A 12669-nucleotide genomic window follows, 5' to 3' on the forward strand; every position below is an offset into this window, starting at 1 on the left:
AAAATATTTTAAATATTTTATGAAAAAAAAATGAGTATTTTACTAAATTATATTTGTCTTTTCACTTTCGTTTGTATATAATTTTTTTATTAAAATCTCATTTATATAATTTAAAAGTTTATTATAATAATAATTTGTATTTTTTTTTATAATATATGAATTTCTATATAAATAAAAGAAAAATATGAAAATTATAATAATTAAATTTTTAAATTATGATCAATTATTTTTTATAAAATATTGTAATATAAGTTTTTAAGTTTATCAAATTATTTTCATAATTCACAATAATCTGATAATAATAGTAGTTCATAATAATTTGATATTTCAATTGTAATAAATTTATTTACTTTTTTTATCAAATAATTATTATTTACTTTTATAATCAAATAATTATTAAAAGTCTTCATTTATTTGTAAAGATATAAGTTTTTAGAAAAATAATAAAAATAATTATCCTCAAATGCTAAAATTTAGATATAAATTAATTCATACATAAAAAGGTTTGTACAATGTAAAATAGAATAATAAAATATAATTTTTTTTTACATGAAATTGAACTTTATGTTAAATATTACAGAAATTAAATAGGAAATAATAACAGTAAAAGAAATTTACTGCTATTATATCTATTATTTTCATTTCATATATAAATGTTTTCATTTATATATGTATTCCTCATGCAAGCATGTATCATTAATTCCAAAATACATATTTTTTAAAATATGTTTACTTCTATCATGAAGAATAGTAAAGTAGTTTTTAAAATTAAATAATACATACTGCAGAATCATATTGATTTTCTTATTAATAAAAATATGATATTGAAAAACACATGTACTCATAATATTTATTATATCAAATTGATATTTTTTCAATATCGATAGCAGTCTGTTGGTAATATTCATTTACAAATTAATTAACATTAGCTTTTGTCTACAATATTCTCACGATCAAACTTTTTTTCTATATGAATTCTTTTTAAGTTTGTGTAAATACATATCATGCAATCATTTGAAATAGTTTCTTCTTTAAAAAAAAAAAAAAAAAAACAATTGGAAATATTTTAGTTTATGCAGTCATTTTTAATTAAATTTTTTTTATAAAAAGTAATCAGCCTGGGGCTTTTTACTAGGTATTCCTCGACTTTCTTGTGGTGCTGCTTCAAATATTGTGAACTCTCGTTGAAGATGTTCATTTAATTCTAATATTGCCGCAACATTTCCACACCTATTAAAAAATTTTATCAAAATTAATTTATGAAAAATCAAAATTTTTTTATATTTTTAAAATATATTATTTAAATATATACCTATAGCAGTAATTAGGTGCTGACCAAACGGTCAAAACAGTCTCATTAAAATGCCATTTATATCCTTCCATAACTAATTGATGTGCTCTACAAATCATATCAATGTCATTTGCGGAATTAAACTGTGCTACAACATCACTTCCAAAAAGATAACCAGCTCCACGTGGGGATACTCCCCAACCTTGAGTATCTTCAGGATCTGACCAAAGTAAATCACACATTGGACCATCATGTGGTACCTATAAGAATATGTTTATTAAATATTCTGTTGAATCATATTTTTATATTAAAGCCATATAACTTATTTTTTATTATAAACTTAAATATAATTCTTACTTCTTGTTTTCTATCTATAGTTCTTATTTGATCAAGCGTTTGAATGCTTGGAGATAACCCGCCATGAACACAAAATATTTTTCCATCAATTATAGCAGAAAGAGATAAATAATCAAATATTTCAGTACAATATCGCCAAACTGTAATGCTGCCATATTTACGTAAGCATTCATCATAGAAACCATAAACTTGTGTAATTTGTCGAGACTCATGATTTCCTCTTATTAATGTAATCCTATCAGGATAACGAACCTATAATTATATTAATATTTATAACTATTATTATAAATGTAAAATAAATATAATACACATAATATAAAAAAATATAATAAAAAATAAAAAAATGTTATAACTACCTTTAATGCCAAAAGAAGAAGGAATGTTTCAACACTATAAAATCCTCTGTCAACAAAGTCCCCCATAAACAAATAATTTGTCTCTGGTACATCTCCTCCAACTTTAAAGAGTTCTTTTAAGTCATAGAATTGTCCATGAATATCTCCACATACCTAAAAATAATTTACATCTTATATAAATTGTAATTATTGTAATTTTTTATATTTTATTTTTATAAAAACATACAGTAACTGGAGAATCAACTCTTTGTACATTACTTTCTTCAATAAGAATTTCTCGTGCCTTTGCACAAAGAGCTTTAACTTCAGCTTCTTTGATAATTTCACATTTTTTTAGTTGTTCTATTTGCCGATCCAAATCGCTGGAATCAGCCATCTTATGAAATAATGACCTTCACTAAAAATTAAACAAAATATTTTTTTTATTTTTTAAAAGTAAAATATTATTATTCAATAATATATTATATTTATTTAATAACATAATATTTAATAACAATACTTATACAATATATTAATTTATACATTTATACATATATATAACAAACAAAAAATAATAATATAATATAATATAATATAATAATAATGAAATTATTATTATTTGTCATTTATTACACATGGTATTTTATAATTCTTCACTAAATAATAACTTTATCTTAATTATTAAATTAAGAATTTTAAATAATTTATCATATATATAAATATGTATATGTTTTATATGTACAATATAATATATAAAATATATAATAAAACTAAATTTAATAGATAAAAAATTTAATAGATAATTAAAGTATGATCTGCAACTTTATTTTTTATAAAATTATTAGAATATAAAATTATTACTAAAATATATAATCATACATAATATGGTTATAAAGAAATTTTTTATTGCATAATGCATAATTTAAAAAATATATATAACTATATCGAAAGATAATAAATAATTTAATATTAAAAATTTTTTAAATAAGATTATTGATTTAAAATAATAATTATGTTAAATATAATACATATTAAAATGTCTAAAAAAAATTAATATATACAAAAATTTAAAAATTTTGTATTTAAATTATATTTGTATGATATTTATATTCTTATACGTTCTTACAAATATAAATGTTCAAAAAATTGCATATTTTATAAAAATATAATTAAAATTTTATACAAAAAATGACGTAATAAATAATAAATTTTTAAAAAAATACATTGTATAAATATATATTATACAATTAAATAATATGAAATAAAAACGATAAACGTACCTGATCTTATAAGGAAAGCGAGGTTTATTTCGCTTAATAAATAAGACGCATTTAAACAATACACGTGCAGTTAAAACTCTTTACTGTTATTTCATGAGTATTAAAACATTAATAAATGATTATAAACAATCAAAAAGTTCATTTCAACAAGTATAAAACATTACGATGTAAGATGTAACTGACATTACAATCAGAGAAGCCGAGAATAAAAATTCGAGTGTGTTGGCATAGATTAAAGTAAACTGAGAAAAGAAATTTGTTGTTACTATTCTAGATTTCGCTCTATAGTGACATAATTTGTTTAATCGAATTGATTGTATTGCGAATCCTCCTTTAATTCATATCTAGAATTATATTTTTATTTGAATTCCCCTAGATTTAAAATTAATGTATAATATAAAAAAATTAAAATATTCTTTAGAATGTAAAATAATTTTACTATATATTAATATATTAATATATTATAAATATATACTATAAATACTATAAATATATAATATATAATACATATATAATACATAAATTATAATACATTAATATACATTTATGATATATAATTATATATATTAATAATTAATACAAAATAAAATTATTTCTACTTGTAAATAAAAAAACATGTTTAAGTATATTTTTGAAATGTTTAATATTATAATTAGCAAATATTATATTATAAAAGTTATTACATAGTTATATACATAGCTTTGAAAAATGAATATATAAAAATAATTTTTTTAAAGATAAATAGATTTTATAAATTTATTAAATTAAGAAAATTTTTAAATTAAAATGTTTATTAAATACTTCGAGTCTTCTGAATTTATTATGACTATCAAATTATAAATTAATTTGAATTTAAATTTAATAAATTCTTACAATTCTTATTATATTATATGTAATGAACATATAATATAAATAAAAATATAAATAAATATTACAAATAATTTAATTTTAAAACAATTTAAAATCACACTATAAATTATTAATAATTTATAATATAATTATATAAATTATTATGATTGATATATTTTAAATTATTAATACATTAAATATTATAAATTATTTTACAATTTTATTTTAATAATAATAAAATATATATATGTAATATAAAATGTGATAAATTATTATTCTTGTTAAAACTTATTTATATTTTAGTTGATATAATAATTAAATTTGATTTTTATACAGTTTTAGATATGATTCTATCATAATTTATTTTATATTTATTTATCAAATAATTCCGTGATCAGTTTATATTACATAAATATTAAATAAAATTTTGTTATTCTTTTTTAAAATAGTCTTATATTATTAAACGAAACTTTAATATGACGATATTATTTAAAATTATAAAGTAGAAGTAATTTTTCAAATAAAATAATTTAAAATACAATTGAAATATTTTAGTTTATAAACTAATCACATGTGGCGCTAAATTTGTATCTTCTACTATTAGAAGATAGTGGTTCTTACTCTCTTTGTCTTTCTCCCCTCTCGCGTTACAATATCCTTCGGTTTTACTCTTCCTCTCGACTTCTCGAAGATTTCCGCATATCGAGTTGAGTTCAACGCTAATTTATTCTTTTAAAAACGTTCTCTATTTATACAAAAAGTCACTGTGTTTTACATTCGTGTTTTTCTCTAAGATACTTAGAAAACTTAAAAAAAAGTTTTGCGTCTTTTCTTCTTTTCTATTATCTGTTCACTTCAGTTCTTCTTTCTCTTGACTGGATATACGAGTGCGAAAATATCAGATAGTGCAACGGAGTTCCAATATCGATGTATCGATATTAAAGACTCCCGGGGGCGAGGTTTTGAGACAATAGTTTCTGAGTGAGGTTACATGGACTCATTGAAATGTCGTGGCTTCTTAAACAACGAACTTACGATTAGCTCAGGTAAGTGTAATTATCATAAAATTAAATTTTAGTAGATTTTTTAAAACAGGAAAATATATAATTTTCATTAGTTCAAAAGAGTTTGTTTGATTGTCGCTGGCCCGATTATTTTAGACGATGACGTGCTGCTAATGTATACTCGACACCTTGTATTCTTACTCTACCCGTGCCGCATTCCTTCGATGCAACTGTGTGATATTTGAGTTAAACAGGATATAATCTGTTGCATTTACTGTTTATTCTATCATTATATTGAAAATAAACCAAAAATTAATTAATATTATATTTAGGTATAACATTTTAACATATAAACAGTTTAGAATATTATTTAAAATAATTAATTACTTTAAATGATAATCAAAATTATTATATTTTTATAAAACATTGATTTTTTTATTTAAAGTTTTTTATAAAACAAATTTTTTATGTTAATTTTTTTATTTAAAGTTTTGAAATAAACTTAATCTGAAAATTATATGTTTTTAATTATTTTCATTGTATACATTCATTCATTCAATTTAATGATTTTGTAAAAATAAAAAAATTTGTACTTTTATTTATATAAAAATATGTTCATTGAAATTATTTAAATTATATTTTTTTTAAATTATTTTATATTTTTATTTTGATATAATTATAATATTGAATAAGATTTCTAAACAAATATTTTTTATCAAATTTTATATTGTTTACATTTCATATTAATATATACAATTCTATCTTTGTTACTAAAGAAAAATATAAATACATATTATTTAAATATTATAATAATTATTAAATTTATATTATTATTTGTAAAGGTTTATTTTACAAATTATAAGTTTTTAATAATATTTCTTATATTGAAATAATTTATAAAAATACAATTGTTAATTTTAAACAATTATATATTAATTTTTAAAATACGAATTATTTAAAGTTATTATCATTATATTAACATTATATTATTATTATTTATTATATGTATTAAATTATTAAATCGTATAAAATATTTGATTTAAAAAAACAATATAAATTGTTTTTTATATTCTTTTTATTTTTTGTTATGTAAATTTAAAAAATTTTTTTGTTAATTTTTTTCATAAATAAATAAAAATTTTGATTGAATTAATAATTTCGTTTATGACATATAAAAATTTTACCAGCAAATTAAATGAATATCTTTTTATTTAATCAATAATTAAATTTAATAATTAATTTTATTAGTTTTTTAAACTTGTAAAATTTAATTATATATATATTAAAAAATTTAAATTTGTTAAACATAATTTAATAATCTTATTTTATATTTAAAATATTTATAAGTGTAAGAATTTATGATTTTATTATTAAATATGTTTTCATTGACATATTTGATTGAACTTTTCTTTTTTTGGTATTTTTTATATTCTTTAAAAAATATATATATATAATACATATAATATATAATAAGATTTTACGATTATTTTTGGAGAAAAAAATTAATTTTCTAAAATTTAAATTATATTAAAATTTTTTTAATATATTTTAATTATATTGATTTATCAGAAAAATTATCTTTATTGAATCATCATCTTTATTAAACAAACTTTAATGAATTAATAACATTAAATATCATGTAATTATGTATAAAATTGCACAAATATTTATTACTAATATTAATATTTTATAAAATTTCGTCTTTTATTTTTTTTTTATATAAAATAATTTCTCAATTTCTAATTAGAAGAAAATTAATTCTAATAAAAAATTTATTTTTTTCTGATAAATTTATAATAATATTTATGTTTTATATAATATTTTATGATGTGTTGATTAATTTTATAATATTAAAATTATACTCGCTATTATAATCGTTAAAACTGTTAACATAATTTTTGTTTATATATAATTTTCAATTTTTTAAACAAAATTTCAAAAAATAATCAAATAAATAGTAATATTTAAATGATGAATTTAAATAATTTTTTTTTTCGTAAAGAACAGGTAGAGAACTCATTTCTTAGAAATAGAATGGTTTTCTATATACAAATCCTAGCTTGGAATTAACTTTGTATTTCAACTACTTTTTAGGTGGTCCAAGACCATTTCTTAACATTTTATAAAATTATGTATGTCTGCTCAATATATTTTAAAATGTCTATTTGTTTTAAAATATCATATATGATTTTATTTACTTTATTTTACTATACTATACTATTAATATAATGTTAATATAATTTTATTTCATTATATTTTTATTTTTTTCAAATATTTCTTATTCTATATATTATAAAATTACTTAAAATTATATTTAATTATATTTTTTTTGCAATAAAACAGAATATTTATGAATACAATAAAATTATAAATCTTGAAATATTATGTTATTATTTTAAGTAATAATTTTGTAATCTCATCGCAAAGAAATATATCAAATATTGCTTATATTTTTACTTCTTGCATTTCTTTTTTTTTTATTCGTTTAATTCATTGAATTTCATAATGTGAAAAATAATTTTAAAATAAATTAAAATTGTAAACAAAATCATAAAATATAATATACTTTCGAATTATAAATCTTTGTTTTCGTTTTGAAAATTTTCAGAATATAACATATCATAATTTTTAATAATTATAACTTTAATTTGATGAATAATTGACTTGAATAATTGATAATTGAACAAGTAATATATTAATATATTGTGAAAGTAATATTGTACATATAATTGACAAAAATTTCTATAAATATTCATATTATAGTATAGTTATTAATAAAATTTTAATATAATTTAATATAAAATATGTTTATAAATTAATATAAAATATAAAAATAAATAAAAAATCAAAAATGATATAATTTTTTCATTTAAAACTTTATTAAATATATTTAAATGTAAATTAAATGAATAGAATGGAATGAATAATTAATAAATTATTTCATAATACAATCAAATACAAAAACAAATAAAACATGAAAAATAAAATTTTTTTATTTGAAAATTTGTTTTTAAATAAATCGAAAATTTATATCTAATTGATATAAATATTTATATTTATATATATTTATAATTCATATAGAATATGAGCAATAAAAAAAAATAGCTAAAGATATATTATAAATAAATTAATAAATTTTTCATTGATTTTTAAAATTATAATAATATATATATTAATTATATATTATCATTATTATTATTTCAATTTATTTTAACTCATCAAATATAATTTGAAAAAATAATACATATAATAATTATAAAAAAATATGATTTTTAAATACTTGTGAAACAGCCATAAACTCAATAAGCATGGGAGCATACAAGGAAGCAGTTAAGTTGAAAATCCGTGACTAGATTAATCTCACAATTATTTAATAGCACACAGCTTGACATTAGACTTTAAACATTTTTATTTTTAGTTATATGTTTAATTATATTTTTAAGTAAGAGTACAAATTTCTCGTAATTGCTAACTTTATATTTAATTATGTAAAAATATACAAATATTTTATATTCCTAGAAACAATAATATCAATAAATTATAATAAATAATAATATTATAATATTAATATTATTATTTATATAAATAAATAAAATTTTTAAACTATATTTATCTTATATAAATTTATGTACATAATATTTGTAGTATGTATAATTTTTTGTAAATTCGTATATATATTTTTTAATGAGATGTTAATATTATTTTTAATTTTTTATCATTTATTTAAAATTTTAATGTATGTAATTTAAATTTATTTTTTCCTATAATTATTTAAATACTTAATAAAATAATTTATTTTTTATTTTTGTTTTCTATGTAAGTAATTATATAAATAATTATATATAATAATTATATAATATTAATATAAATAATTATACAGTGTCAATTATACATCATTATGCATTAAATTATAATGAAAAAAAAATTAATAGAATAGAATAAAAAAAAAATTTTTTTATAATAAAAATGTAGATATAATTTACTTTTTTGTTGTATTTTTAACTTATATTTTTGCAAACAATTTGAAATATATAATATTTTTTTATTTAGATTATAAATGTATTTTTTTCGTTATTAATATTTAAATATGTTTGATAAGATAATTTATGTTCATAATTTAAATATCACATGAAAAATTTTAATTGCTTTCAGGGAAGCAACATCCGTGAGCAACGACATCACAATGCGCATGTTGCTGCCACTGAGATTGGTTTTCGTCGCAGCAGGTTTGCTGCTGGCAACTACCAAAGCAAATGTTCACTTGCATCTACATTCTGACACTGCCAAACATTTTGCCATTGGTGAACGTGAACAAGCAATTGCTGGAATGGAAGCTAGCCTTTTATCTCTGCTTGGTTTTGCTAAGAGGCCAAAACCACAAGGTCCTGCTTATGTTCCAGAATCATTAAAAAAACTTTTTATTAAACAAAATACAATTGGTACAGCTGATATTGCAAAACCAGGAATACATGCCAGATCTGCTAATACAGTGCGTTCCTTTTCTCATGTTGGTAAGCAAATATTTTCACAAACATGTATTTAGATCTTACATATATAAAATTATTTCTTATTTTCATTATAATAATTTGTAAATTAGATATATTTTAAATTATAATAATTTATTACATTAAAATTTAATGTAAGGTATTTAAGTTATTATTATAATTATGAAATCTGCAATTTATAATTATGAAATCTGAATATATATAATATGTTTGCATAATAATTATAATATAATTAATTTATATATATTAAATATAAAATATATATAAATATATAAAATAATATATAAATATATTAGTATATTAATTTTTTTTTCTTATTTTCTTCTATATACAGAGAGTAAGGTGGATCATAAATTTCAATCTCCAAATCGCTTTCGTCTTTCTTTTGACTTAAGTAGTATTCCTTCAGGAGAAAAATTACAAGCTGCAGAATTAAGTCTTTCTCGTGTACCTATTTTAAATCAAGATGATTCCAACCCAAAATTGGGTAGATTACTTATATATGATATTTTACGTCCTGGTGCAAAAGGATATAGTACTCCATTATTACGTTTAATTGACAGTAAACTAATAAATACTAGAAAAAATGGCACAATTAGCCTAGATGTTCATCCTGCTGTAGAAAGATGGATAAAGGATCCTAAAAATAATCATGGACTTTTGGTGCATGTACGTGGAATTAAACAGGAGCATGTACGTTTGAAAAGAAACACAAATGAAAGAAATGATACATGGATTGTTAATCGCCCAATGTTATTTACTTATACAGATGATGGCAGGTATAAAATAGTTTTTCTTCTTTAAATAAAATAATTTATATTTTCTTTTAATTCTATTTAAAATATAAATTTTTTATATTAATATTTTATTTTATAAATTTATTATAATAATATTGCTCGTAGAATATTAATTATATAAGAAAATATATTAATTATATAGATATAAAATGTCTTCCGCAAGTCAAATAATGGATCGCCGTGCTAGAAGAGCAGCACTTCGAAAAAATCGTCGAAAAGATGGACGTGAAAATTGTAGGCGACATCCGCTTTATGTTGATTTTGCTGATGTTGGTTGGAATGATTGGATTGTTGCTCCCCCTGGTTATGATGCCTTTTATTGTCATGGTGATTGTCCCTTTCCATTAGCAGATCATTTAAATTCTACCAATCATGCAATTGTTCAAAACTTGGTTTATTCAACAAAACCAAGTATGGTGCCTAAAGCTTGCTGTGTACCTACTGCTCTTAGTTCAATATCCATGCTTTATCTCGATGAAGAAAATAAAGTAGTATTGAAAAATTATCAGGACATGTCTGTTCTTGGATGTGGATGTCGTTAACTATTCATTAATTGGTTCAACAAATTATCCTAACAGTGAAGAAAGAATGCATGTGCAATAAAAATGAAAATAGATAAAAAGGTATTAAAAGATAAGAAACAAAGAATTAAGATTGCAATAATGCCATAAATAATGTTATAAATACTGTTTTGAAGATGTTGAATTGTTTATTAAATATTTACATAATTAAGGCATTTTTGGATTTTAAATTTATTATGTATGAAAATTTTAATTATATGAATAATTGTTAAAAATTCAGATAATTCTGACTGCCTAACTTATTTTTTATTCACAAAATAAAATAATCTGAAAAAATTATTGTAATTTACTATAATATAAAAAAATTTTGATCCATTGATTATTATAAAAAATTTAAATATAAAGGTAAAATATTTGCTATAAATACTTCAAATTATATATATATATAAAGAATATCTATGAAGAACATAATTAATTTTATCAAGATATTATCAATCATATAAAGATAAAAATTTAAAGAAATGTTAGGCAATTAAGATTTTAATCTCATTTTTATTTGTGCCTTATATTAAAGTATTTTACAAAAAAAAAAATATTTTCAGAATAGAATTTAAATCGAGATAAATGCGCGCGCCAAAATTTTAAGTATTTCCTCTTGTAAGCTTTCTAAACTAATAATTTGTTACTATCGAGAACTAATTAATTTTTTAATCGATTGTTAATTGTTCAAAATGATAAAATTCAATTTGAGCAAATATGCAATTGATTTTTATTGACGGCAGGAATATATTGAAAATATATAAGAATAACTGAAAATAATAAACTAAATTCATATTTGATTACTAATTTCTATGATTACTAGTAAAATTAGTAATTGATATATTTATTTTCATAATTTCTTCTTTATCATTTCATTTATAAAATAATTGTTTCTAAGGTATATAAAATTTTTTTAATATTATATTTAAATTAAATTTAATAAAATAATTTTTTTTTTTAATATTAATATTCCAAAAATTTATTTTCTCAAACATTTTAATTAATTGTGTAATTAAATAATATATTGTATTACAAATTCTTGAAACAATTGTATTTATTTGATATTAAATTTTTTTTAATATTTTTTAAAATATTATATCCATTTGAAAAGTAAGACATTTTTTATGAAATACATATAAAATTATTATAACTTATTTGAATTAATAATTAATGAATTATTTATATAATTCATTAATGATTTTAGTTTTATGAACTCATTCATAATATAGATAATGCTATAGTATATATTATATAGTATATAATGTTAATAGTATATATCTTTTATTTTAAATGAATTAAGATATCAAAAGAAAGAGTGAGAGTGAGTGAGTGAGAGTATGTGTGTGTGTGTGTGTGTATGAGAGAGAGAGAGAGAGAGAGAGAGAGAATCAGTAAGAAGAATTTATGAAAAAAACATATATATTGTACTATAAGTAAATATTTGTAAAGTTTGAAAAATATAATAATAATAATAATTTATCATTTTAAACAGGATATGAAATATTTTGAAACCTAATTTTTCCTAATTTACTTAAACTATAACTATAATAATTTCAATTTTCTTTTATTATAAATTTGAATTATTGACTTATTGAATTTTTTTTATTTTATAAATTTAATTCAAAAATTCTTCAAAGTTATAAAAATTTTTTTTAAAGCAAATATCTCCTGCCGTCAAAAATAAATCGTAC

At 18.5% G+C, this 12669-nt stretch overlaps 2 protein-coding genes across 3 annotated transcripts; one reads left to right on the forward strand and one right to left on the reverse strand.

Annotated features, from left to right (window-relative positions):
* Nucleotides 1-838: 838 nt before the first annotated feature.
* Pp4-19C (protein phosphatase 19C) lies at nt 839-4989 on the reverse strand. Of its 2 annotated transcripts, none has more exons than XM_086905691.1 (7): nt 4734-4989; nt 3264-3505; nt 2231-2401; nt 2005-2157; nt 1649-1900; nt 1313-1551; nt 839-1230 (listed from the first exon to the last, which is right to left on the reverse strand). In XM_086905691.1, exons 3-7 carry the CDS (start codon nt 2378-2380, stop codon nt 1101-1103), a joined length of 924 nt encoding a protein of 307 aa, XP_086761817.1. In that variant the 5' UTR covers nt 2381-2401; nt 3264-3505; nt 4734-4989; the 3' UTR covers nt 839-1100. The 2 variants fall into 2 exon arrangements, with proteins under 2 accessions (XP_086761817.1, XP_031773505.2); XM_031917645.2 differs by having other exon boundaries at nt 3264-3607; nt 4734-4913.
* LOC100870153 (protein decapentaplegic) lies at nt 4738-12467 on the forward strand. The gene is made up of 4 exons (XM_003695388.4): nt 4738-5158; nt 9269-9627; nt 9956-10400; nt 10561-12467. The coding sequence occupies exons 2-4, from the start codon at nt 9300-9302 to the stop codon at nt 10958-10960; spliced, it is 1173 nt and encodes a 390-aa protein (XP_003695436.4). The 5' UTR covers nt 4738-5158; nt 9269-9299; the 3' UTR covers nt 10961-12467.
* The last annotated feature ends 202 nt before the right edge of the window (nt 12468-12669 follow it).

Source organism: Apis florea, unplaced genomic scaffold (assembly GCF_048593485.1).
Source record: "Apis florea isolate Af1SG1 unplaced genomic scaffold, ASM4859348v1 contig_2492_pilon, whole genome shotgun sequence".
NCBI classification, from domain to species: Eukaryota; Metazoa; Arthropoda; class Insecta; order Hymenoptera; family Apidae; genus Apis; species Apis florea.